At 50.2% G+C, this 25,761-nt stretch overlaps 3 protein-coding genes across 5 annotated transcripts in view; 1 reads left to right on the forward strand and 2 right to left on the reverse strand.

Annotated features, from left to right (window-relative positions):
- LOC308676618 (chromodomain-helicase-DNA-binding protein 3-like) overlaps positions 1 to 4,596 on the reverse strand; it is a 103,981-nt gene extending 99,385 nt beyond the window's left edge. For both annotated transcript variants that reach the window (XM_081342539.1, XM_081342538.1), the window contains exon 1: positions 4,234 to 4,596. In XM_081342539.1, coding sequence (XP_081198665.1) covers positions 4,234 to 4,570 — 337 coding nt within the window. In that variant the 5' untranslated portion in view covers positions 4,571 to 4,596. The remainder of the gene's footprint in view (positions 1 to 4,233) is intronic.
- Positions 4,597 to 12,379: 7,783 nt separating this feature from the next.
- Positions 12,380 to 16,788, reverse strand: LOC308676628 (cytochrome b5 domain-containing protein 1-like). 2 transcript variants are annotated; one of them, XM_081342572.1, is made up of 4 exons: positions 16,656 to 16,788; positions 15,115 to 15,191; positions 14,004 to 14,222; positions 12,380 to 12,689 (listed from the first exon to the last, which is right to left on the reverse strand). In XM_081342572.1, exons 1-4 carry the CDS (start codon positions 16,783 to 16,785, stop codon positions 12,531 to 12,533), a joined length of 585 nt encoding a protein of 194 aa, XP_081198698.1. In that variant the 5' UTR covers positions 16,786 to 16,788; the 3' UTR covers positions 12,380 to 12,530. The 2 variants fall into 2 exon arrangements, with proteins under 2 accessions (XP_081198698.1, XP_081198699.1); XM_081342573.1 differs by having other exon boundaries at positions 12,623 to 13,288.
- A 195-nt stretch (positions 16,789 to 16,983) lies between these two features.
- LOC308676630 (N-alpha-acetyltransferase 38, NatC auxiliary subunit-like) lies at positions 16,984 to 20,833 on the forward strand. Its single transcript, XM_081342578.1, has 3 exons — positions 16,984 to 17,107; positions 18,734 to 18,917; positions 20,463 to 20,833. Exons 1-3 carry the CDS (start codon positions 16,997 to 16,999, stop codon positions 20,573 to 20,575), a joined length of 408 nt encoding a protein of 135 aa, XP_081198704.1. The 5' UTR covers positions 16,984 to 16,996; the 3' UTR covers positions 20,576 to 20,833.
- Positions 20,834 to 25,761: the final 4,928 nt, after the last annotated feature.

The raw sequence follows: 25,761 nt of genomic DNA on the forward strand, positions 1-25,761 counted from the left end.
AAAAAGGGACTAACGGGGCTACGGAACATTTTCTCCTAAGCCTAAGGGATACCTCCAATTCCCTAACACGGAGAATTATTGACCGAGGGTCCACCATTAAATCAAAGGCACGACAAACGAGAGGGAGGCTTAAGGAGCATCCATTTTTCCTCTTTGGAATAGCCCCTCATATGGTGGGGGGTGCCAGTCACAGATGCGGATAAAGCCACGTGGGAAGAGCCCATCAATTTAGAGATAATTAAATCAGCTTGTTGTCTGGCACATCCGACGTTACCCAGACTGATAAGAAATCAAGGCACTAGCCTTCAACGAGGCTGTAATCAGAAAAGCTACCCCAGTGACTTTTGTAACCATCAGCTAAACAACCAGCCGACAAAATGCAGGGACGCAATTTCTGTAAGTTAACCATGCGTTATTTATTAATTTTTTTAAAAAAGAGAACGTCCCTGTCTATCCGTGATGGTAACAAAACCATTGCAGGCAGGCAAATAATAAAGGACATTTCCCAGTACTGGTAGCCCTTGACTTAACAATCATTTGTTTAGTGACTGAGGTTACAACAGCGCTTTAAAAAGGCGACCCGTGGCCATTTTTCACACGACCCCGTTGCAGCATATCAGTCATCTGATCAAAATTCGGACACCTGCCAACCGACTCGTATTTATGACGGTTGCAGTGTCCCGGGGTCACATGATCTCCCCCTTTTGCGACCTTCTGACAAGTCAGGTCAAAAGCAAGCGGATTCACTTCACAGCTGTGTTACTAACTTAACAAGTGCAGTGCTTCACTTAACAACTGTGATCATAAGTGGAGGACTACCTGTAGTTGGATCAGCCTTTCCTACGGGGAGGGGGGACCCAACTCAGAATTCCCAGCCGCCTTGGCCAACGTGAATCCAAGTACACACCCAGATTGACAGAAAACTACTTTGCTTCTCATGAAAGTTTACTTTTAAAACCAGAGGCAAGAAATAAGCTTTCCTGATAAATATCTGCAGGGAAGACACTATCTGTATAATATTTAATAACCTTAGAAGTCCCTTTTAACACTGTCTAAACAAGTGTCCATTAATTTTCCCTTTCCCTTCTTTTCACAGGTGAAATAGTTACCCAAACACGACTTTGGGGGAAAAATGCAGCCTTTAAAAGTTTTAGAAGGGTCTTTATTTTCATGAGGGTTTTTTTTAAAGTGATGTTTGGCCTGGCGTTGCCTATTTGGCTCTAAACCTCTCAAATCTTTCCGTTTGGCATGCTCATTTATTCCAAGCAACAGACGGGCTTGCCTTCTGATGCCCGATGGCCCGTAGGATTTTTTTTAATTTTATTTTATTGGCCAAATCTTGTACCAAACTGTTCGTGTGAATTGGATTCAGACGCCTATTAGGCCTTCTAGGCCGGTTACACACCTGTATGGGTGGTAGGTTTTTATTCACTTTTATCTGGGGTTTTGATCCGAGAACTCTCCCTCTAGTGTCTATGGTCACTGCAAACTCTTGGCCAGAGCCCTTAAATCTCCAGGACTGGCAAGGAAGAGGCTGGACAGGCAGCCCTGGTCAAGGGAAGCCTGGCCAAGTTGGCCCACAAGATCCCTCTCTTCTAAGCACCTTGCTCACCCTCCACAATTCCAGCCCGCATCCCGTAAGTAGGATCCCTCCAGCGTGCAGCCATCCCTTCACTCCAGCACCCCCTTTCCTAATTATACACCCCCAGGTGACACCTCCTTTCCCGCCATGGATGGCCAACCCCGTCCTCCAACGGGAGCCATCCCTACCAGGCCCTTTATACACACCCCTGAGCGACCCATTTCCCTCCCCCCATCCCAGAATGGGAGCCCTCCCCATCGGGGAGACGGCCCGCCAGACACCGTGAACGGGGGGGGGCAACGATCCCCTCAAACGCCCCTCCCTCAAAGACAGCCTCACCCCCACCCCACCCTACCCTGACATCCCTCCTTCCTATGAGGTGTCAAAACAGGCCTCGCAAGCGCCCAGTCACCCCGGCACCCCCTTTTCTACTCATACCTCTCCAAGTGACCCCTTTATCTCCCGTCTCACAAATGGCGCCATCTCCACATGGGCGCCATCTCCACACGGGCCCAGAAGACGCTTTGGGGGGGGCAGGAGGGCAGTCATCCCCTCTCCCTCTTCCCTCAGAGGCCACTTCAGCCCTCACCCCCTAGCAGGCCCAGGGCCCTCCCTCCCTCCTCTGGCCCCCCTCAAAGTGCCCAGCCACCCCCTTTTCTACTTATACCCTCTTTCCCCACCGTCAATGAGAGCCCTCCCCACCAGGAGATGGAGTCCCAGACACCCCCAAGCGCTCCCTCTTTTTCCCCCCACCCCTCAATGGAGATGGACCCAGAGACACTGGGAGTGGACCAGAGGGGGGGCAATGATCCCCTCTCCTCATCCCCTCCCCCTCCCCTCCCTCACACAACCCCTGAGGGGAGGGGGTCAATGATCCCCTCTCCCTTTCCTCACAGACCCCCTCTCCCCCTGCCCTCCCCTCCCCCAAGACATCCTGGGGGGGTCAAGGATCCCCTCTCCCCCTCCCCTCCCCCTCCTCTCCCTCACAGAACCCCTGAGGGGGGGGTCAATGATCCCCTCTCCCTTTCCTCACAGACCCCCTCTCCCCCTGCCCTCCCCTCCCCCAACAGACACCCTGGGGGGGTCAAGGATCCCCTCTCCCCCTCCCCTCCCCAACAGACATCCTGGGGGGGTCAATGATCCCCTCTGCCCCTCCCCTCCCCCTCCTCTCCCTCACAGAACCCCTGAGGGGGGGTCAATGATCCCCTCTCCCTTTCCTCACAGACCCTCTCCCCCTGCCCTCCCCTCCCCCAACAGACACCCTGGGGGGGTCAAGGATCCCCTCTCCCCCTCCCCTCCCCAACAGACATACTGGGGGGGTCAATGATCCCCTCTGCCCCTCCCCTCCCCCTCCTCTCCCTCACAGAACCCCTGAGGGGGGGGTCAATGATCCCCTCTCCCTTTCCTCACAGACCCCCTCTCCCCCTGCCCTCCCCCAACAGACATCCTGGGGGGGGTCAATGATCCCCTCTGCCCCTCCTCTCCCCAACAGACACACTGGGGGGGTCAATGATCCCCTCTCCTCATCCCCTCCCCCTCCCCTCCCTCACAGAACCCCTGAGGGGGGGTCAATGATCCCCTCTCCCTTTCCTCACAGACCCTCTCCCCCTGCCCTCCCCTCCCCTAAGACATCCTGGGGGGGTCAAGGATCCCCTCTCCCCCTCCCCTCCCCCTCCTCTCCCTCACAGAACCCCTGGGGGGGGGTCAATGATCCCCTCTCCCTTTCCTCACAGACCCCCTCTCCCCCTCCCCTCCCCAACAGACATCCTGGGGGGGGGTCAATGATCCCCTCTGCCCCTCCTCTCCCCAACAGACACACTGGGGGGGTCAATGATCCCCTCTCCTCATCCCCTCCCCCTCCTCTCCCTCACAGAACCTCTGAGGGGAGGGGGTCAATGATCCCCTCTCCCTTTCCTCACAGACCCTCTCCCCCTGCCCTCCCCTCCCCCAACAGACACCGGGGGGGGGGTCAATGATCCCCTCTCCCCATCCCCTCCCTCACCCAACCCCTGAGGGGGGAGGTCAACGACTTTCCTCACAGACCCCCCTCTCCCCCCTCCCCTCCCTCCCAGACGCTCCCCTCCCCCTCAGGCCCCCGAAAGGGACTGTCCTCCCGCCGCCTGGCGGGAAGGGGCGTCCGTCTAGCTGGCCTCGCGAGGACCCACCCACCCCCGACAGGTGGGGGGGGGGCGGGGGCAGACAGAATCATCAGAATCGGAGGCGAGGGGGGGGGTTGAGGCAACCAGAGGCTGTTCCGGGAACCCAGCCGCGGGGGGGGGGGCGGCGGCGGGGGGAGGGGAGCGAGGTAGAAAGAAGGGCGGGAGAGAGAGAGAGAGAGAGAGAGAGAGGGCGGGGCTGGAGAGGGCGGGGGGGGGAGATTGTCCGGCGCGCGGGGGGCGGGGGTCCCCCCTCGGCGCGCGGGCATCCCGTCCGGCCCCGCGGCGTTCGAAAACCGTTGCTTGTTTACCAACAGCCGCCCCGCCCCTCCCTCCCTGCCTCCCTCCCTCCTCCCTTCGCGCGCGCGGGGGGTCGGAGGGGGGGGCAGCCCCCCTCCCTCGGCTCTTTTCCCTCACGTTCTTTTCCCTCACGCGGGGGGGGGGCGGCGGGGGAAAAGAGAAGGAGGGGGGGGCTCGAAATGGCCGGTTGTTTACCTGGCGGCGGCCGGGTCCCTCCGGCGGGCGGCGTGGAGGAGGCGGCGGCTGAGGCGACGGGGGTCAGCGGGGCAGCCGCCGCCTGAGCTGCTGCTGCGGCTGCGGCGGCGGCGGCGGCTGCTGCTGCTGAGGCGACTGAGGCGACGGCGGGCGGGAAGATGTCGCCCGGGCTGTCGTTCCTAGCGGCGGCGGCGGCGGCGGCTTCTTCGTCGTCGTCCTCTTCCTCCTCCTCCTCTTCCTCCTCCTCCTCCTCCTCTTCTTCGTCTTCCTCCCCCTCCGGCTCGGACACCACCATCTCCTCCTCCTCTTCCTCGTCCTCCCTCAGAGGGGAAGCCATGGTGGTGCCGGAGGAGGAGGAGGAGGGGGGGGTAGGGGGTGGCGGATGGGTGGGGGAACACCGACGGGCGGAGGGGGGGGGTCGGCGGCGGCGGCCCCCCTTGCCCGCCTCTCGCGCTCCCTCAAAAGCGCCCCCCCTCAGACCATCCCCCCGCCTTCAAAAAAAAAAGACAAAAAAAAGACAAAAATCCGCCAAAAAAGGAGGGGGGGGCGGTGGGCGTGTGTGGAATTGGTGGGGAGGGGGGGGGCCGAGGAGAAAGTCCCATGCGATGGCCGGGACTCTTCTTCCTTCTTCTTTTCCCTCACAACTTTTCTTCTTTCTTTCTTCTTCCTCCTTTTCTGGGCAAGGTTTCTCCTCAGATCTTGTTCTTCTCCCCCCCCCTCTTTTTTGGGGGGGAGGGGGTTAGAAAAAAATATTTTTTAAAAAATGGGGGAGGGTAAGGGGGGGCGCCAGGGGAAAAAAAAGAATTTTTTTTTTAAAAAAACAAAACCGGGTCTCACTTCTGAGGTGGGGAGTCGAGGATCATATTTTGCCACCCGAGCAAAAAAAAAAAAAAGCAACAAAAATGGCCGCCTGTAAATTATTTTTAAAAGCGGGGCCCCCCCGCGAGGTAAAAAATAAACGGGCCCCCCATAGAAAAATGAAAGGAAGAGGGGAAATATAGATATATATATACACACATATATATATATATGTGTGTGCCCAAAATGGCTGGCTTAATTTTAACCCCCTCTTCCTTAGGGTTCCAAAAAAAAAAAGAGAAATACCCCCCCCCTTCCTTTTCCAAAAAGAAAAAAGAAAACAGCTCCAATTTTTTTTTAAAAAAAGGCAAAAAAAATTAGCCAAGAAAAATAAATAATAAGAAAAGAAAAGATAAATCAGGATCAAGGCAGGTTTCCCCCCCCCCCTCTTCTTGCTGTGGTGATATTTTCTTTTCAATCGCCCAAGATCTGTGGTCATGAACAATATTTAGACATTCCTGGCACTGGGGGGAACCTGACAAGATTTCTGCATAAAACAAAGATGGCTGCTCTAAATTATTTCTTTCTTTTTTTTTCCCCTCCTCTCCTTAGGCTCTCTCTCCCCCCCACCTCCCTCAATAAAAATATTTTTTACGGGGAGGGGGGAAGAGAGAGAGAGAGAGGAGAGAGAGAAAAGGTTGGATTAATCAGTACTCATGCTCAGTTATGACATCAGCATAAAATTGTTAAAGGTTAACTTGTTCCATACTAGTCAGACCCATGACTTTGGTGTATGCTTATGGTTGCTTTACTAGCACAAGAGGGGGGGGAAAGAATAGGGGTGTTTTATTTCCTCCCCCCTTTTCTCTCTCTCTCTCTCTAACTTTAAATACTTCAGAAGGGAGTGGCTTATTTTTTTTTCTTTTTTTCCTCTAGGGCAAGAAAGGAAGAAGAGAAGAAGAAGAAAAAAAACCTCCCTGATTACTGCAATTCATTAAAAGATTTCTCTTTTTTTTTGGTCCACGTTCACAAAGGAGATTTTATTGTTTTCCCAGATGAGATTCTTTTGATACAGGCAGACAAGACACAGCGATGTATGTATGTATGCATATTGCTATTGCTAAGCACATTGGTTTGTGCTTAAATTGTAAGCCGCCCTGAGTCTTCGGAGAAGGGCGGGATATAAATGGGATTAAAATAAATAAAATAAATAAATATGATTTTGGTCAGGTTTTGCATTTTAAAAGAGGCTACGTTAAAATTAATAACGTTTGAAAGCTAGGGTCCGGATACTCTTTTTTTTAAAAGTATGTTAGATTTGCCCCACAGGAATAAATTATAAGGCATAATTAAATTAGTGTGATAAAATATCTATTTACAAAGTTTTTATTTCCCCACCACCGAACTGACAGGGAAGCCGGTTTTCAATCAGATTTGGGGGTGATCATGATGCAGTCCGGCAGGGAGATTGATGCACTTAAATTATTGTATGTGATAAGAGTGTCCAAAACCAACCTTGTATTTTTGCCTCTGAGGTAAGGTTCCCCCAAATAAAAGTACCTTGTTTCTTATGCATTCCTCGTTAGGACTATTTTGTAATACTGTTCCATTTAGGGCTGAAAGTTGTTTACCCTATTTTTATAGCAGGGGAAACAACTAAAACCCATGCCTGTAAGATGGAGGCAAAAATAATTAACAGTAGGAACACAGCATCGTTTTCACTGTCAAACCTAATAGATGTATGCTTGAGTTTTACCAAACTTTCTTTTTTACTGGTTAACACACATCTGTGATAAGAATCTACCCGCCAACCTAACAAGAAAGTTGTAAAGGGCCTGCATCTCTTCCTGTCTGGCTCTTAAGATTGTTGCAAATGGAAAGTCTCCTAATATCTGAGAATTACAGAATCAGATTTGCCCTGAGCCACTGCACATAAGTAAGTACCGTCCTCACAAAAGAAAACGCGAGGAACGGGCTGCGCCTAAGTCTCTGGTGGCACCACTGCTGCACACAACCAGGTAGACAAATCCCAAGGGGACTGCGACCTTATCCTATTGCTGAAAAGAAAGCTATTGGCCATCCCACCCACTGGGGTTTCCCTCTGAGTAAATACTGAACTACAAAGAGTCTTCAGCGGACAAACTTTGGGGGTCAAGCATCCTATTCTGAGTGAAATGTGCCCAGGGGGGGTCTGATCCTGCCTGCCAAATGTACCATCTTCAGTGAATAGGCACACCTGTGCTAAGAGAAACCTACTATAAATTCAAATACACTTGTGGAGAATTAACAGTGCCAACTTTGCTTTGTTCTCCCTAGTTTCACCCGGTCATTGAAAAGCCTACACGTGATTTAAGATTCCAGCGTTATTTCTCTAGTATTTGCAAAAGGTAAAATTCAACTTTTATTTTCTGGTGGGGACCGTGTGTCATGTCGCTTTTAGGGACAGGTCAGTTGGCCGCATTTGAGCTTGACCTGTACTAACCCAGCCCCTCTGGCTAAGTTCGCTAAGCCAACCCTGAAAATTGGATTCATTGAGTCAACCGGGACAAGCGTATTGTGCAAATACAGCCGAGCGGGTTCTATTATTAGCCTCAGGTTTCTGCGAGGTGCACATTTGTGTTAATTTTTTAAAACCTGCTTTAATAGTCCCTTGCAGCAGGGCCCCCTTCTCCAAGCTCCTCTGCTTCTCGGTCTCCAGCGAGAGAAGGAAAACGTTCCGAATCCTGAAGGGCTCAACGCTGGAGAGAGATGTTTCGGAACAATCACCTACAAACACAACGTTCCTTCGCTCAGGGTAATCCACTTTAAAATGGTGAGTCTTAGAATCATAAATCTGGAAACAAATGAGGCTTATTCAAAGTATTCCAACTTTATTGGAACTGGACCACAGGGCCAGAGTCCTGTTTCAACGTACGGCGTGTTTTGTAGCCTGCTTAGACGCGGTGGCCAAACGGATCGCCAGGCTTACTTTTGAGGCCTTTGCGCATTTGCAGATTTTCCTCTAGCTGCGAGATTTTCCCAAAGCACGAAACGAGACCAAATAGCCCAGAAAAGGAAATCTTGCCAGGATCGTCAGTACGGCATTTTGATATGCGTACGTATTTAAATGCCTGCCGTATCCCCCTCCTGAACATCCAGGAATGACGGTGGCGAGGATGGGACCCTGGCTTCAAATGACTGGCTGGGATGGGAAGCGCCTCTTGATGGCAGCCAAAAAAAGAAGGCCCTGTAAATATTACACGGCGCACCTTTTCTTCTCTCTGTTTGTGGCTGTTCAAGCTCAGTCTCGGCTTTTCCCCCCTTCGACCAGTTATTAAGTGTCCACAGAGGAGTAACTGCCTGCAGGAGACACTGTTTGCCAGATGAGTGTCATCCATCCCCCGGGTGGCTTCTATATTTAACGCAACACCCTCCGAAGCCCTCCCGGAGCCAGTGGGCGCCAGGCCCGTTCGTTCACGTTGAAACGTTTCTCTGGCAATGCCGGAAGCCAGTGCTCCAGAAGAGCCTTGTGAGGTTTCACGCTATCCACCTCTTTGACCCAGAAATGGACTTTCTGGTTGTACCTACAATCGCCCTCCCACCCACCCCTTCCTTCCCAGCGGGGGAGAGGAAGCCTGGATCGGCTCAGCGGCATCTGAATTTGAAGTTTCGCCAGTTCTGAGCGTCCTCTCACCCGTCGGCCAACGCAACGGAGTCCAAGCCTAATTTTCTGAACGTGGCCCAAATCTTTAGGTCCTCACCGTCCAAGGGCCGGAGACCGGAGAGGACATCCTTTTTCCCGCAGGCCCATCTTTGGAGCGTCTTCACCAGGTCCAGAACGTCAGGACTTCCATCCAGGGATCCACGACATGGCATTTAAAAAGCCGCCTCTTCATTTCGCCTGCTTACCCCCACCCCGCTGCCCCCCTGGGGCCCTCAAAAGGGCCCCAAAGGTGTGTGCTGTTCTTCGCACTGTTGCCCTTTCCGTTGTGTACTTGTCGCGTGTTTCCCTGTTGGAAATGTACATGAAAACCTGGAGGCATTGAAGTGAACGCCGGGGCACAAATGATCAAACGGAGAGCAGATGCCTCCCTTAGAAACTCATCCCACCTTTTGCCAGATTTTTTTAGCCTCCGGGTCCACACCTTTGGCCGAAGCCTTGAAAACCTGCGACGACTTTCCAGCCGATTGTGAAGGCTGGGTGTTCAGTGCGCTCAACAACGCTCCCTGCACTCTCCCCCCCCCCAGGTCTTGTGCAGCCGGCGATTCCAGGTCACACTCTCTGGGGCCTGCTTGGTTTAAGTTGGTTTAAGGGCTCTTGTCCGAGAGCCGCCTTCCACCACCAGCCCACAGACCTTGTCCTGCTTAAGCTGCCTGAAACACCCGGACAATTCCCGATTCCCTCAATTGCCGCCCCGCCAGCAGGCTCGGTTACGAAGCAGCTGGCGACAGTATCAAGAGTTCTGTCCTGCAACAAACATCTTGGCTCGACGTTTTCCCAGTCCCGGTTCGCTTGGCTGTCCGTAGAAACTCTTTTATTTAATGACGGACGACGATGACAAAAACCGCTACGGAGGACAATCCTTTTGGAAGGACTTGGGTTTCCCCTGCTGCGGAGCAAAAGGGCCAGAAGTGGGGAGGTGGGTGGGCAGGGGGACGAAAGAGGGGCAACCCGCGGCCGGCTGGCGCTTCTCTTCTGCAAAGCAGCTGTCAGATGGAAGAAAGAGTTTGCTTGGGGGAGGGGAGGGGGGGCTTTAAAGCCAGGAGCAGGTGGCAGGTGAGGCAGCCCAGCACTGGAAGGGAAAGAAGAGCCAGGTGGTAGGCTTTCTCAGGAGGAGGGGGGGATTGTTGCATTTCTCCCCCCCCCCCCACGAGATGGAGGATGGATGGCAACGATCCCACCTGATCTTGGTAGAAGTAAAAAATCTCCCTGAGGGCGACGGGGCCTGCCAGAACCGTAGATAACATTCAACCTCCCAAGTCTCATTTCACAACTTTGGATTTCTTTTCCCTTCCCCTCCCTCCTTCCCTCCCTCCCTCCCCCTCTTAACAGCTGTCACAGGAGAGAGGAAAAAAAAGACAGCTGGCCTGATGTTGCCACAGCCAGGCTAGCCGCCTGTGAAAATGGACCGGTGCCCATCCTTCTCTCTCTCTCTCTCTCTCTCTCTCTCTCTCCTATCTCTCTCCCCGCTGCCTTCTGCCAAGACCAAGAGCAGACCTTTCAAGGTCTGCGGGGTGGCTCCCCCCCCCAACAGGGCTAGAACATTTCTTCTTTGGGGGGGGTCGTAGATTAAGTTCCCCTCTGGGTGAGTCCCCCCCCCGCGCTCTCTACGCACATCCCACAGGTGGGCTTTTCTGCCAGTGGCGATCTACTCTTGGCAGGCCCAGTGGGTGCCCCCTTCTCTACGCCTCCTCCCAAAACGCCAACCGGCCTACAGCTTTCTGTAGGAATAAATCAGCCCGTGCTTGACGGGGTTTTTTGGAGACAGAGGTGACAGGAAACGGGCTAAGAAACGAAGCTGTGCGGGGCCTCGTGGGTGAGTAGAGCAGAACGCCACCCTGGAAGACCTATGGGTCCAAACCGGCGGGGATCGCTGGCCGCTTTGCTTTGCAAACTGGAAGAGGTGTCCCTGTAGGATCACGCTGCGTTTCCACACACACCCCCGTCAACGGTGGGCTCAGATGGATGGCAGGCCCACTGGGCCTCGGGGACACACCGGAAGCCTTGGATCAACCTCCCGCAAGCAGCACGCTCGTGCCCTTACAGAGGAGGGTTAAACTCCCCGGTCCCCCAGGGGCTGACTTAATTCTCCTCGAGGGTTTTCGGCTGTCCCTTACAATGCACGCTCCTCAGAAGTTGCTGCCCTGCCCGTCTCGTGGGACTGGTGATCTGCGTGCACCTGAGCCTTCGATCTCAACAGCCACTCGAGGCCGATTACCAGCCTCTAAGCCAGGGGTGGGCGACTAGGGCCCTTTACGCACGTGGCTGCCTGGATGGGGAATTCTGGGAGTTGAGGTCCACCAGTCGCAAAAGGGTCACCCCCTGGCTCTGACCCCTGGATCAGCAGAAGCACACAGGCAGATCTTACGGGAGCTGCTGTTTGCAAACACGTTAAGAGCTCCAATAAGAGACAAGCCGAGCCACAGAATCCCTTCGAGGCTGCATCTCAGGATCACTATGGACTAGAATCTCTTTCAGTGGGGTTTTCATCTGCATTTTAAATGCAGAATTATTACAGGTGGTCCTCGACTTACAACCATTCCCTCAGTGATCATTCGAAGTTACGACAGCCCTGAAAATTGGGATGCTTGGCAACTGCCTCACATTTCTGACGGTTGCAGCGTCCCAGGGGTCAGGTGGATCTCCTTGACTTTTAATTGGGAAGGCCAGGCTCACCTAGCCATCACGTTTCTAATTTAACAAGCGCAGCGATTCGCTTAACAGCTGCAGCAAGAAAAGCCGTAACGTGGGGCAAAACATACGACCGTCTTGCTCAGCAACCGCGATTTTGGACTCAGTCGTGGTCATAATTCGAGGAAGACCTTTATTTATTTATTTTTAAGGAAACACTTCGGGCTTTTTAAAAGAAACGCTGCCTGACATACAGTGAATCCCGGGAACCGATCATGAAAAGCACCACGCAGCCTGTCGTGCTTGACGGCAGAAACATGATTGACGAGAGACAAGGAAGAATTGCTGGTTTCCGTACAATCGGAGGAAATGGACATTTGAAACACGCAGCTAGCTTTTCCACAAATGCCCCTGAAACCACCGGGGTTTGGTGTTTTTTTTTTTTGTTGTTATTGTTGTTTTATCTATCAACCGGTTGCATTTTAATAGTCTTCAAAATGATTTTGTACGTCTTTTAAATTTTGATCAGAAGGTGCCCAGAGTTGTCTGAAAGATGGGCAGCTATATAAACATTACAAATAAATTTAAAGTAATGGTGGGGTGTTGTTGTTTTTTTTGGTACTTAGGTAAACGGCATCATCTAAGCAATTCTGTCTGGTTCCCAAAATCCTAAACAAACTAGGATCAAGTTAATATAGGATAGAAGGCCACCAGGAAATACACAGAGATTCCAGAAGAAAACAACGGCAAACCACTCTGGTGCCAGCGCCAAAGACCCGTACGGATCCGTGGTCCCAAATACAACCAAGGATCAAGCCTGACTCAAGATACGACTTTGCCGTTAACGTATTTTCTTTGGAAACCCCAGTTTACGAAAACAAAACGAGTTCGGACTGCAATCCCGGACAGGGTTCTTACAAAATCACCCTCGCTAAACCGATTTGCAGCAGGCTTACTTCTGAGAAACGTACGATTCCGATGGTCGCCTATATATTTTTTTTACCTTAACATCTGAAGTTACACGAAGAAAAGAATCTTTATTCAAGATTTGCTCTTTTCAAGGCATGCGTCAAGATGATTTTTTAAAATAATAATAAAAGTTAAACTTGACAACAATGTCTTTCTAATGCAAACATCCCATGTTTTGCTGCTGCGTTTTTAATCCCACTTATCCTCCCAAGGGGATTCTCGGCTGCCTATCTCCTTCCTCCCCCTCGGAGACCCCTTTGCCCTCCAAACAAGCCACTCGAGCAGGAGCAAATAGCCGCTCCGAGATTACTTCGTCTCCTTTCGGATTAAGCAGGATGTTCATCCAGGCCAGAGGACCCTAGTTTAAAAGTTGAGATATAAAATTGGGTGGGTCATTATTTTTAAAAATCACAAATGACTGCACAGTGAGCCATGACTGACCTCTAGTGGCCACAGCAGCAAACGACAGCAAGGAGAGCCCTTAAAGATTCAGCTGGAAGTTCAGAAGACTCGGAAACCGTATTTTAGGGACCCACCGTAATTCGGGGTGCATCTCCCATTCCACCAGGTCTGCTCATGGAGGGAGAAGGGGTTTGCCCGAGGACGGCCCATGCCGCCGACCCTAAAGTTACAATTCGGCGTCCTGCAATTGCTGGTGAGAGAAAGGGGCGCCTAACTGGGGCTTTCAGAGTTGGAGAGAAACTAGGCCCACGGCTAGGCGGGTTTCTAGAGCTCGGTGAGGTCATCGTTGAAGTAGAGCAAAATGGCGGATGTGAAGTCGTCAGCGTCCATGTTGAGCTGGTAGAACTCCTCGTCTTCATCGGGAATGTCGTTGTCCTGAAGGTTCTTGTCCATGTCCAGGACGGTGCCGTGGTACTTCCACGTGTAACTGGCAGCATGGGCGTTGTAGGGCAGGTAGCGCCTCAAGATCTCCCACATGGTCTCTTCTGAGCAGACCTGCAGACGGGGCCCACGGTTGTCCACGGGACCCACAGAAGGGGGACACCCTTGAGCCCCCTTCCCCCCCCTCCTGGGGTCAAGGTGGTCAACTTGGCTTGACTTCCACAGGGTCACTCAGTTTCTGTGCATTGAACTGGACCCAATATAGCCCTAATCATAGTCAACCCTAAGCATGTATAGGTATAGGGTTTTTTTCTCCCTTTGTTTTATTGGCTATGGTTCTTGAAGATTGCCAAGAGAAGTCCACGCGAGTTTCCTCACCAGCATTCTCGGAAGTGGTTTGCCATTGCCTCCTTCCTAGGGCTGAGAGAAAATGGCTGGCACAAGGTCATCCAAATGGCTTTCGTGCCTAAGGCGGGACTAGAACTCACCATCTCCTGGTGATTGGCCCCAAGTTATCCAGCTGGCTTTCGTGCCTAAGGTGGGACTAGAACTCACCGTCTCCTGGTGATTGGCCCAGACTCACCCAGCTGGCTTTCGTGCCTTAGGCGGGACTAGAACTCACAGCCTCCTGGTGATTGGCCCCCAGTTATCCAGCCGGCTTTCATGCCTAAGGCGGGACTAGAACTCGCGCACACCAAACTGACACTCCTCCAATTTCCAGCCTAAAGCTAATAGCCGCCTGACTCAAGCCTGTTGTGTGAATACACTCAACGTCACCCAGGGAAGGAGACCGATGGCTCCGAGGGTCTTGGGGTCGGGCAGGACTCACCTCGAGGGTCTGCTCCTGAGAGGTCAGAGTGTTGATGATCCGAATGTGCCGGGTTTTAGCAGACAAGATGCCTATTTCGTATATGGGGTTTTTCCACCAGGGCACCCCGAAATCATTGGCCCAGTCCGAGCGGGGAAGAGGCGGCGGGATGTGCACAAACCGGCCCTGGGGCGTGTAGTACTTGAGGCAGCCCGTCAGGGGATCGATGTGTGTCTGGATCTGAAAGGAAACAGGCGCAGGGCGGAAGGCCCAGATTCAACCATCATCTAACAAGGATGTTTCCCTCCAACCCTACGGATGGAAATCTTCCCTCCTCAAAGGAAGAGCCATTTTCCTTCCTTCCACCCTACGTCAAGAAATGAAACCTTTTGAACATTGGCTTAGGATCAGAAGATCTCGACTTCTCGGCAAGAAAAAGGAACGGGCACTGTGGGATCCAGGCAGTCCTCAATTTACAACCGTCGCAGAAGCCAGAAGAGAAATAAACACATCGCTACGCTAACCCAGGACAGGGATTTTGGGGGGGGAACCAAAAGGAGCTTTTTCAAAAGGGGAAACAAAGCCTTTTGAAAAAGCCTCTTTGGGAGCTGGATGACGGAGAATTGCCACAGACCAGGGGTCTTCAAACCTGGCCCTTTGGTGACTTGTGGACTTCAACTCCCGTGCCTGGCTGAGGAATTCTGGGAGTTGAAGTCCACAGGTCATCAAAGGGCCAGGTTTGAAGACCCCCGCCATAGACATTTAAGATAGGTGGAGCGCAGAGAATGAGGAGTGGGTGAGTCCGCCCTCCCACCTAAACTGCAGTCACAGATCGCAATCCTGTGACTGCAGGATACCTAAATGCGGGCCACTTGCCAAGTGCCCCACATGTGGCCACGTGGCTGTATGGGGGGGGTGGGGGAGGCACAGACGCCGAAACTTGGAACCCATTCCCTTTTTTTTCAGATTCTGCCGTAACTTCCAACGATCACCAAGTGACCGGTCTACCCGCCGGCATTCCCCAGGCCCATTTCCTGGGTCTTGCGAAAGGAAGGGCCCGGTTTTATCCAGAAAGGCCCGAAGGCTGACCACCCCCGGCTTGGCGTCCTCGGACGGACAGACAGCCACTCACATCTTTGGTTCTGGGGTTGAACCAGTGGCTGATGTCTCTTCCCGCCACTTCCAGGAGGGGCTTCATGAGGAGGTCCCCTGCGCAGAGAGAGAGAGAGAGAGGCCGCTTAGCCAGGACCCTTTCCTCCTGCTCCTTGAGTCTCAGGGGGTCAAAAGAGTCAACATGGCGCCCGCCACCGCACCGTAAGAATCATAGGGAACTGCAGAAAAGGAGATAGGGGCCCCGCAATTCTGCCCTTTCGAGTTTTTATCGTTTATCGTAATGGACGTGTGTTTATGGAAGCCATGCATGTTAATAAAAGAGCCTTGGTGGAGCAGTGGGCTAATGCCTCCTTAAGTAACACCAGCTGCCTGCAATTAGCGCAGGTTCGAGTCCCACCAGGCTCAAGGTTGACTCAGCCTTCCATCCTTCCGAGGTAGGTAAAATGAGGACCCAGATTGTTGGGGGCAATTAAGCTGACTTTGTAATAATGCCGCTTGGGGGGGGTGTATGAAAGCCCTAATAAGCAGGCATATACATAGAATGAAGGCTACTGCTAAGCTTGTAAGCCGCCCTGAGTCTTCGGAGAAGGGCGGGATATAAATGGGATTAAATATATATATATATGTTAAGTATTTGTCAAGGCTTTTTGAAAGCACCTTGCTAATTAACTCTTTCATTCCTGCTTTGGCCTGTCTCAAGGCTTATCCACAGGATATAGTCAACTATGACAGCTCATTATTTGTGCAAATTATTCAAATTGCTAATAAAGAATTTTGGGAGGCTGAGATGGCCATTTCGAACTCTTTATGTTCTCATCAGTCAGTCATACCCTTTATCTGAGATTCGAACCTGGGCTGATTGTATATTAGGCAGTTGTTTTAACTTGCTGAGCCACAGGTTCTTTCTCTCTTTTTATTAGCTTAGAAGGCAAGGCAAATATATGTTAAGTATTTGTCAAGGCTTTTTGAAAGCACCTTGCTAATTAACTCTTTCATTCCTGCTTTGGCCTGTCTCAAGGCTTATCCACAGGATATAGTCAACTATGACAGCTCATTATTTGTGCAAATTATTCAAATTGCTATATATATATGGGGGGCTTTCACTGCAGGGTTGGGGCCGCCATCTTGACTTTTTTGACCGCCCCGCACCATGCCAAGCCTTGAATTTAGCCCTCCAACTGCGATGATGATGATGATGACGACGACAAGAAGACACAAACACCGCATTGCATCTATAGAAGATCTCTAGAGCGTTCCTTTTAAGGAAGGATCGTTCAGAAGAATGGATTCATTTGACTGGAGGGGGAGGGGGAGAAGAAAGAAGAAGGAAGAAAAGGAGGAGGAGGAGGAGGAGAAGAAGAAAGGGACCTTGGAGGTCATCTAGTCCAACCCCTGCTCAGGCAGCTTTCTTCCCTGACTGCCCTTCTTTCTACTCCCGTCTCGGATAACCACCCTTCCTCCTCCTCCTCCTCCTCCCTTCAGGTAGACTGCTTCTCCACCTGGAGGCTCCGCTTGGGAAGCCCCGAAGCTCACCTCCCCCCGCCCGCCCGCCCGCCTTACCTCTGTTCTCTTCGGCCAGGGGGCTGAGGTCGTACACCCGCCCCAGATAGGAGACCCAGAGGTCCCACGGCCGGTTGTGCACCGCCACCTCCCGCGGCGTGAAGAAACGCGGCCGGGAGGAACCCTCCATCGCATCGCCCTCTCCGGCGCATGCGCCGCGTCCCTCGCTCCCCGGGCAACGCGCCGCCGCAAGGCCCCACGGGAAAGGCAGGCTCAGCTCGCGGGGGGGGCGGGGACGAAGCAGAAGCCGGACGCGGCCGTGGCGTCGCGCGTGCGTGCGTGCGTAAGGCCGCCAGAGAGGGGCCGCGGAGCTTTCTGGGAAGGGTAGTTCTCTCGGCAAGATGGCGGCCCCGCCGGCCCAGGAGCCGATGCCGAGGCAGCCGCCGCCGCCGCCGCCGCCGCCGCTTCCTCGGGAGTCGGACGAAAACGGCTGCGGAAACAGCGCCGCCGAGGTGAGGGAAGGGCGGGGGCGGGGGATAGAAATCGGGGTGGTGGTGGTGTTAAAGCCCCCTCCCAACGATGTGGGACTACAAAGCCCATCTGCTAAGTTGGGAAGGGGGCTGGCCTCTAAATAGTATTGTTAACCTGGCTATGTGTATAACAGCTTAATGCAATTAAAATTTTTATTATAGTTAATATAGATAAATGCCTATTACGGTATTATGTGTATTAAATTTCGGGGACTTGATTTAATTCATTCGTTTTAATCTGATTTTAATTTTTGTATGTTAGGTTTCTAACCTTCCCTGTAAACTGCCCTGAGTCCTACGGGAATAGGGCGGTATATAAATTTAATAAAATAAAATATATTATTATTGTTTTAAATAGTTTTTACAGTGTGTGTGTGGTGTGTGTATGTTTGTATATGTGTGTGTGTAGATAGATATAGATAGCTACAGGTAGGTACACGTGTGTGTGTATGTGTGTGTGTATAGATACATATATAGATATATAGATATATAGATTAGATATGTAGATATAAATGTATAGATGTGTAGGTCTTGGCGTATTTGGATCTTTTCCCGTGTAGGATTGAGGGTGTCTTGGTGACGTTTCGACGAGGTCCCACTCATCATCCTCAGGCTGGTGTCTTCGGCTTTGCACGAAACCGAAGACACCAGCCTGAAGATGACGAGTGGGACCTCGTCGAAACGTCGCCAAGACACCCTCAATCCTACACGGGAAAAGACCCAAATACGCCAAGACCTACATACCTATACCCGTGAAAATCTACGAAAACAAATATATAGATATATACACACCTCTGTGTGTGTCTGTATATGTATGTGTGTGTAGATATAGATATAGATATTTGTTTTCTGAGGTTTTCGCGGGTGTTTGTATGTAGATCTTTGGTCATTCGGGTTTTTTCCCCACGTAGAATTGGAGGTATCAGGGCGACGTTTCGACGAAATCTCATCCGTCATCCTCAGGCTGGTGGCTTCAGCTTGCTTCTTCTGGGAGAAGTGGGAGAGATATAGATATATAGATACACACACACACACATACCGGTGTATGTATTTATGTATGTATGTATGTATGTATGTATACATATACATATTTTTTATTTATTTATTTTTTATTTTAATTCCATTTATATCCCGCCCTTCTCCAAAGACTCAGGGCGGCTTACAAGCTTAGCAGTAGCCTTCATTCTATGTATAGGCCTGCTTATTAGGGCTTTCACACACACCCCAAGCGGCATTATTACAAAGTCAGCTTAATTGCCCCCAACAATCTGGGTCCTCATACATATATACGTATGTATACACGCACACACAGACACACTATTATGTATGCATTATTATATTATACTATAGTACAGGTGGTCCTCGACTTATGACCACAATTGAGCCCAAAATTTCTGTTGCTAAGTGAGACAGTCGATCAGACATTATATAATAGATTAATGCAATGTACCTGTGTTGAAAGCAATCCAGGCTACAGCACTAAAACACCAAGGATGCTGCCGTGGGTGCATATTAACCTCACCCAACCTCTGTAAGGACTAGTGGCTTGCTCTCCTTTTGGAAAAATTCGGTGGGACCGAGGACATATTTTCTGGGTGTTTCTGGCAGGACCCGGTGGAAGAAGCAGCTGACTCGCCCTACCTGCGTGCACGACGCAAGCTGGAGAACCTCCTGAACAAAAGCTTGCGGATTCGTATGACCGACGGACGGACCCTGGTGGGCTGTTTCTTGTGCACTGATCGGGACTGCAATGTCATCCTGGGTTCTGCCCAAGAATACCTGAAACCCACGGGTGAGTCCCCACTGCACCCCGGCCTGGTGCCTGACGACTGCGCCCTCATCCCTCTAAAATGACCTGGATCTCTTCAAAAGTCAAGTATTCCCGAGCGAGGCACTCTCTGAGCTGGGTTGTTTCCTTGCAGACGTCTCATGACCCAGCTAGGGAACGTCATCAGTGCTAGAAGGAAAGGGAAGGAAGGAAGGAAGGAAGGAAGGAAGGAAGGAAGGAAGGAAGGAAGGAAGGAAGGAAGGAAGGAAGGAAGGAAGGACTGTGGGGTCCTTGGTGCTCTCTGAGCTGGGTGGTTTCCTTGCAGACGTCTCATGACCCAACTAGGGAATATCAGCAGCGCTAGAAGGGGGTAGGGATGGCGAGGAAGAGGAGGAGGAGGAACAAACTGACCCCTCAGTCAGTCCTTCCTTCCTCCCTTCCTCCCTTTCCTTCTAGCACTGATGATGTTCCCTAGTTGGATCATGAGACGTCTGCAAGGAAACTGCCCAGCTCAGAGAGCACCAAGGACCCCACACCTCAACCCTGAGCTGCAGATATTCTCTTCTATAAGTAATTTTCTATGCTGTGAACTGACTGAAAGGCAGAGGTGCCACGAAGGTGTCTGTGTGTGGGGGGGAGAAACCGCCTTTGTCTCCCCCGTGATAACAAGGCCAATTCCGACGGGGTGTTTTAAAGCACCTCCAGACTTCCTACTGGTTAAGATATAGGGGCAGAGATATAGGGCTCCTCTTCCCCGAAACCAGCCAGCTTCCAACCCACAGGATGCACAAACCCCACGGGGGGTGAGACTAGATGTCTTCTTGGTGACCCCTTGAAATTCTACGAGAGCAGAGGGGGGAAAAAAACCCTCATCAGAAGTGGGTTTGTTGGAAAAGTGAAGCCAGGGCGGTTAGGCTCAGAGCCTCTCCTCCTTTGGGGGGGGGACGGGGGACTGACTGACTCTCTCTCTCTCTCTCTCTCTCTCTCTCTCTCTCTCTCTCTCTCTCTCTTTCTATCTCTTTCTTTTTCTCTCCCTCTCTCTCTCCCCCTCTTTTTATCTATCTACCTCTGTCTTTCTATCTCTTTTTCTCTCCCTCTGTCTTTCTCTCCCCCTTTCTATCTCATTCTCTCTTTCTCTCCCTCTCTCCTTCTATCTCTCTTTCCTTTTTCTCTCCCTCTCTTTCTCTCTCTCTCCCCCCTCTTTCTATCTCTCTCTCTTTCTTTCTTTCTCCCTTTCCTTCTATCTTTTTCTCTCCGTCTTTCTCTCTCCCTCTCTTTCTCTCCCTCTCCTTCTATCTCTTTCTCTCTTTTTCTCTCCCTCTGTCTTTCTCTCTCTCCCTCTCTTTCTCTCCCTCTCCTTCTATCTCTTTCTCTCTCCCTCTCTCCTCTCCCTCTGTCTTTCTCCCCCTTTCTATCTCTCACTCTCTCTTCCTCTCTCCCTCTCTCTCTTTCTCTCTCCCTCTTTCTGTCTCTTTTTCTCTCCCTCTGTCTTTCTGTCTCTCCCCCTCTTTCTATCTCACTCTCCCTCTCTCTCTCCCTCTCCCTCCCTCCCCCCCCGGTCTCCTCCAGACTCCTTCTCAGCAGGCGAGCCCCGAGTCCTGGGCCTAGCCATGGTGCCAGGCCATCACATCATCTCCGTCGAAGTCGAGCTGGACAGCCTGAACTCCTTGCAGTACCTCTGAAGCCGTCCTTTGACGCTGTCGGACACAAGAAGGGGGACGGAGAAGACCCCCACCACACCCCCTCCTCGCGGTCGTTCTGCTGGGACGAGGCCCGTGGAGGGCGAAAGCCGCCCCGAAGAGCTGGAACCGCTTTCCTGGCCCTCGCCCCGCGCTAGAAAATTGGAGGGTTCCTAACCATCCAGGACCCCGAGAAAGACGTTGACCTAGGGGGAAGCACCTTTGTCATTTGCCTGCTGTTTTGTTAAATCTCGAACTCGGGCCCCGGGCCTGTCTTGCGTGTCTGCTTGGCGGTCCTCGGGAAGCTCGCCCTGTTTCCTCTGCCCGCCCTCGGCTTCCCTCTTGGGAGAATCCACGGAATACTTGCCGCTCTGGGTAGGGGGGTGTTAGCTGGGTAGGGGGGGTGATGGTTAGCAACTGTTACGGCCTCCGGCCATCTCCGGGCCAAATCGTTAGAAGCTGGCCTAGATTGGCCAGCAGAGTGACAGAGTTTGGGAGGTGGGAAGGGAAGAATTTAAAGCCCCAAAGAGGAAGGCACCGAATTCCTCAAACCTTGAACCATCTCGAGGAAAAAGATCCTTTTATGGCTTGAGCAAGAAGAAAACCACTTCCTTGTTTCCTGCAGAAAAATCTCCTCCCAATTTCCGAGCCTTGTCAGGCTCCAATTTCCCCCCCCCCAGCTGCCCATTTTGTTTTTAAATGCACCAAATATCCCCCCCTCCCCAATCCTAAAAAGGCCTGGCTTTGCTGGTAGATACCCCCTTCTCCTTTCCATCAGAATATATATTTAAAAAAATGTGGGTGGGGAAAGCCAACCCCCCCACCACCCCCACCCCCCCGCAGATTTGGCCTGTTGAAGGCAAAGCTGAACCTCCACCGGCTTAAGCCTTCAAAGCTTAAATAGGAAAAAATGACAATGAAGGTTATCTATCCATCTATCTATCCATCCATCCATCATCTATCTATCATCTCTATATTTCTCTATATCATCTATGTATATCTAATCTATACATCATCTATCTCTATCATGTTTTATATCTATTTATATCTATCCCTCCAGCCATCTGTCCGTCCGTCTATCTGTCTAGCTAGCTATCTCCATCTCCCTATGTCTATCTCTTATTATCTATCTCTCTGTCTGTCTATATGTCTATCTATATCTCCCTATGTGTCTCTATTAGCTATCTAGCTATGTGTTTCTGTCTGTCTGTCTGTCTATCTATAGCTACCTATGTCTCTCTTATTAGCTATCTAGCTATGTCTGTCTCGTCTGTCTATCTATATCTACAGTATATCTCCCTATGTCTCTCTATTAGCTATCTAGCTATGTCTGTCTCTGTGTCTGTCTGTCTATCTATTATCATCTAATTCTATCATCTCTCTCTATCTTACATCATCTGTCTATCTATCTATCTATCTATCTATCTATCTATCTATCCTCTCTATCTATCTATCCTCTTTCCATCTATCTATCTATCTATCATCTATCTATCTATCTATCTATCTATCTATCTATCTATCTATCCTCTCTATCCTCTTTCCATCTATCTATCTATCTATCTATCTATCTATCTATCTATCTATCTATCTATCTATCTATCTATCTCTATCTATCTATCTATCTATCTATCTATCTATCTATCCTCTCTATCCTCTTTCCATCTATCTATCTATCTATCTATCTATCTATCTATCTATCTATCTATCTATCTATATCTCTATCTATCTATCTATCTATCTATCTATCTATCTATCTATCTATCTATCTATCCTCTCTATCCTCTTTCCATCTATCTATCTATCTATCTATCTATCTATCTATCTATCTATCTATCTATCTATCTCTATCTATCTATCTATCTCTATCTATCTATCCTCTTTCCATCTATCTATCTATCTATCTATCATCTATCTATCTATCTATCTATCTATCTATCTATCTATCTATCCTCTCTATCCTCTTTCCATCTATCTATCTATCTATCATCTATCTATCTATCTATCTATCTATCTATCTATCTATCCTCTCCTCTTTCCATCTATCTATCTATCTATCTATATCTATCTATCTATCTATCTATCTATCTATCTATCCTCTCTATCCTCTTTCCATCTATCTATCTATCTATCTATCTATCTATCTATCTATCTATCTATCTATCTATCTCTATCTATCTATCTATCTATCTATCTATCTATCTATCCTCTCTATCCTCTTTCCATCTATCTATCTATCTATCTATCTATCTATCTATCTATCTATCTATCTATATCTCTATCTATCTATCTATCTATCTATCTATCTATCTATCTATCTATCTATCTATCTATCCTCTCTATCCTCTTTCCATCTATCTATCTATCTATCTATCTATCTATCTATCTATCTATCTATCTATCTATCTATCTATCTATCTCTATCTATCTATCTATCTCTATCTATCTATCCTCTTTCCATCTATCTATCTATCTATCTATCATCTATCTATCTATCTATCTATCTATCTATCTATCTATCTATCCTCTCTATCCTCTTTCCATCTATCTATCTATCTATCATCTATCTATCTATCTATCTATCTATCTATCTATCTATCCTCTCCTCTTTCCATCTATCTATCTATCTATCTATATCTATCTATCTATCTATCTATCTATCTATCTATCTATCTATCTATCTATCTATCTATCTATCTATCTATCTATCTATGTATGACAGGCAGAAAATGGGCACCTTGAAAATGCCCTAACAGGGAAAAACAGCTTTTTATTTTTTCTGATTACCGAAAATATCTTCCTTCCAGAGAGTAGGACAACTTACCTTTCCCTCTTACATTTCCCCCCCCCCCAACGGCCCCTAAAACCCACGCTAGAAACCTGAATTATGGAGGCGAGTCTCATTGGGTGGCTACGCAGTCTTGCTGATGGGAAAGACTCGGATGACCCTGAAAGCCACTTTTCCTTTCTCCCCCCCCCTTCTCCTTTCTCCGGCCTTCCCACCCCAGGGCCTTTGCCAAAACTGCCTTGGGAAGAGGCACGGGGCTGTCTTCCCAAATCCCAGCCAGCAAACCAACAGGAAGCGGCCTTTATAGATAGAACGGTGTGGTGGTAGTGGGGGGGTTGTCCTCTGTCTTCCCTCTTCACAATGGACAGCTTGTGCGAGCCAGCAGCTATCCTGGCTTATCTAATCGGGGGGTTCCTTCCTCCCCAAAACGCGGAGTTTCCATTCGGGCTGGCTGGCGCCCTGGGAGCTGATTCAGTTCTTCCTTATCCTGCTCTTCCTCTCCTTGGCAGCCCTCGCTGCCCTTTTGGAAGCTGCAAAATTTACCGCGGGCAGCAGTTTGTTTGTTTTTTTGCTATCGCACAAGCAACTTGTCGGGTTTCTGCTTTAAAATCGAGGGGGGGATGCCCCCTCTTCCGGCTCAGAAGTCAACCCCTCTCAAATAGCTTTTGCTCTGAGCTACGTGCCGTTGGGGGGGTGAAGCCCCCTGGGCCGTCGCAGTCCGGAGTAGCACGGTGACTCCCTTCAGATGGAAGAAGCAAGGCAGAATCAGGAAGGGTTGGGGTCTCCGCCCTCTCCTAAGAGCCCGGTCACCATGCTTCTAGTCCTGGATGCTAAGGGGACGGATGCAGGAAGATTGACTGCTTAAATCAGGGGTCTTCAAAGTTGGCCCTTTGAGGACTGGTGGACTTCAACTCCCAGAATTCCTCAGCCAGGCACGAATTCTGGGAGTTGAAGTCCACCAGCCCTCAAAGGGCCAACATTGAAGACCCCTGCCTTAAATCATCTCTTGTTTCAAGTGCAAAAGTTAATTACAAGAAGGACAGCTGCCTTTTTTTGTTGTTTGTTCAGCCCAGGTAGATCCAGAAAGGTAGGCTAATTCTAAGTCTAAATCGCCTTGCACGAACTAGTTCAGGGGTCTCCATGCGGACTTCAGCTCCCAGAATTCCCCAACCAGCAAGGGTTTGCCAGAATTCAGCACGGATAGGACGAGAAACGAAGGTGGCATCGCGTATTTTTGATAGGGTAAATTTCTTAATAGACGGTGGGAATGGGGTAGATGTAATATATCTTGACTTCAGCAAAGTGGGGAAAAAAACCCAGCTGGCTGGGGAATTCTGGGAGCGGAAGTCCGCGAGTCTTCAAGTTGCCAAGCTTGGAGAAGGCCGATCTAATTCAGTGTTGTTGTTGTTTTTCAAACTTTTAAGAGGGCTGGATTTCAATTCCCAGAATTCCCCATCCAGCTTTCCTCGTGCTGGCTGGGGAATTCTGACGTTTCTGGGGGATGCGGTTCAAGGCTGCACCCATGTCCGTTGTGGGTTTGCCACAGGGAGCTGCCCGTCTCAAAATCCGTTTTCACGTCTGGGAAATGAAAGTTTGCGCTAAAACGGAGGGGTTTCATCAGACGGGAGTTGTGTATAAAACCCTCCTTGGTTTACCCACATTATGAATTGAATTTGCCCTCCATGTTCGGCACACAGGCGGCCCTGGACTTAAAACGACCACAATCGGGACAAAAATTTTTTGTTGTTAAGTGGGGCAGCTGTGAAGCAAGTCGTGCCCTTGTTTTATGAGCTGTTTTTTTTTCCTTTGCCACGGTTGTTAAGCAAATCACTGTGCAGCCGTTAAGCAAATCCAGCTTTTCCCATTGACTTTGCTGATTGGAAGACAGCCGGGCATGTCATAAAAGGGGGAATCACGTGATCCTGGGACGCTGCAGGTGTCATGAATACTGAATTTTGGTCACATGACAGGGATGCTACGGTGGCTGTAAGCTTTTTCAGTGTCGTAACTTCAAAGCAGCTGGTCGTAAGTAGAGGACCTCCTGCTTACGACTTACAATCATTGAGCATTTCCGCCACTAAGTGAAACCTTTCTCCTGTGGACTTGGTACTCTTTTACGCCCTCCCTTGCCAGGGATTTGAAAGCAAATCCCTGCGGTCATTAAGTTAGTCACACTGTCCTTAAGTGAATCCGGTTAACCCCTTTGACTTGGCTTGTCCGATGGTCGCAAAAAGGTGATCCCAGGACACTGCAGCCATCATGAATACGAGTCAGCTGCCAAGTGTCCGAATTTTGATCGCGTGACCACGGGGGGGATGCTGCAACGGTCGCTAAGTGGGAAAAATCGGTCGCAAGGCACTTTTTCCAGTGATGTTGTAACTTTGGTCACTAAATGAACATTAAG

Source organism: Vipera berus, assembly GCF_964194415.1.
Source record: "Vipera berus genome assembly, chromosome: W".
Lineage (NCBI taxonomy): Eukaryota > Metazoa > Chordata > Lepidosauria > Squamata > Viperidae > Vipera > Vipera berus.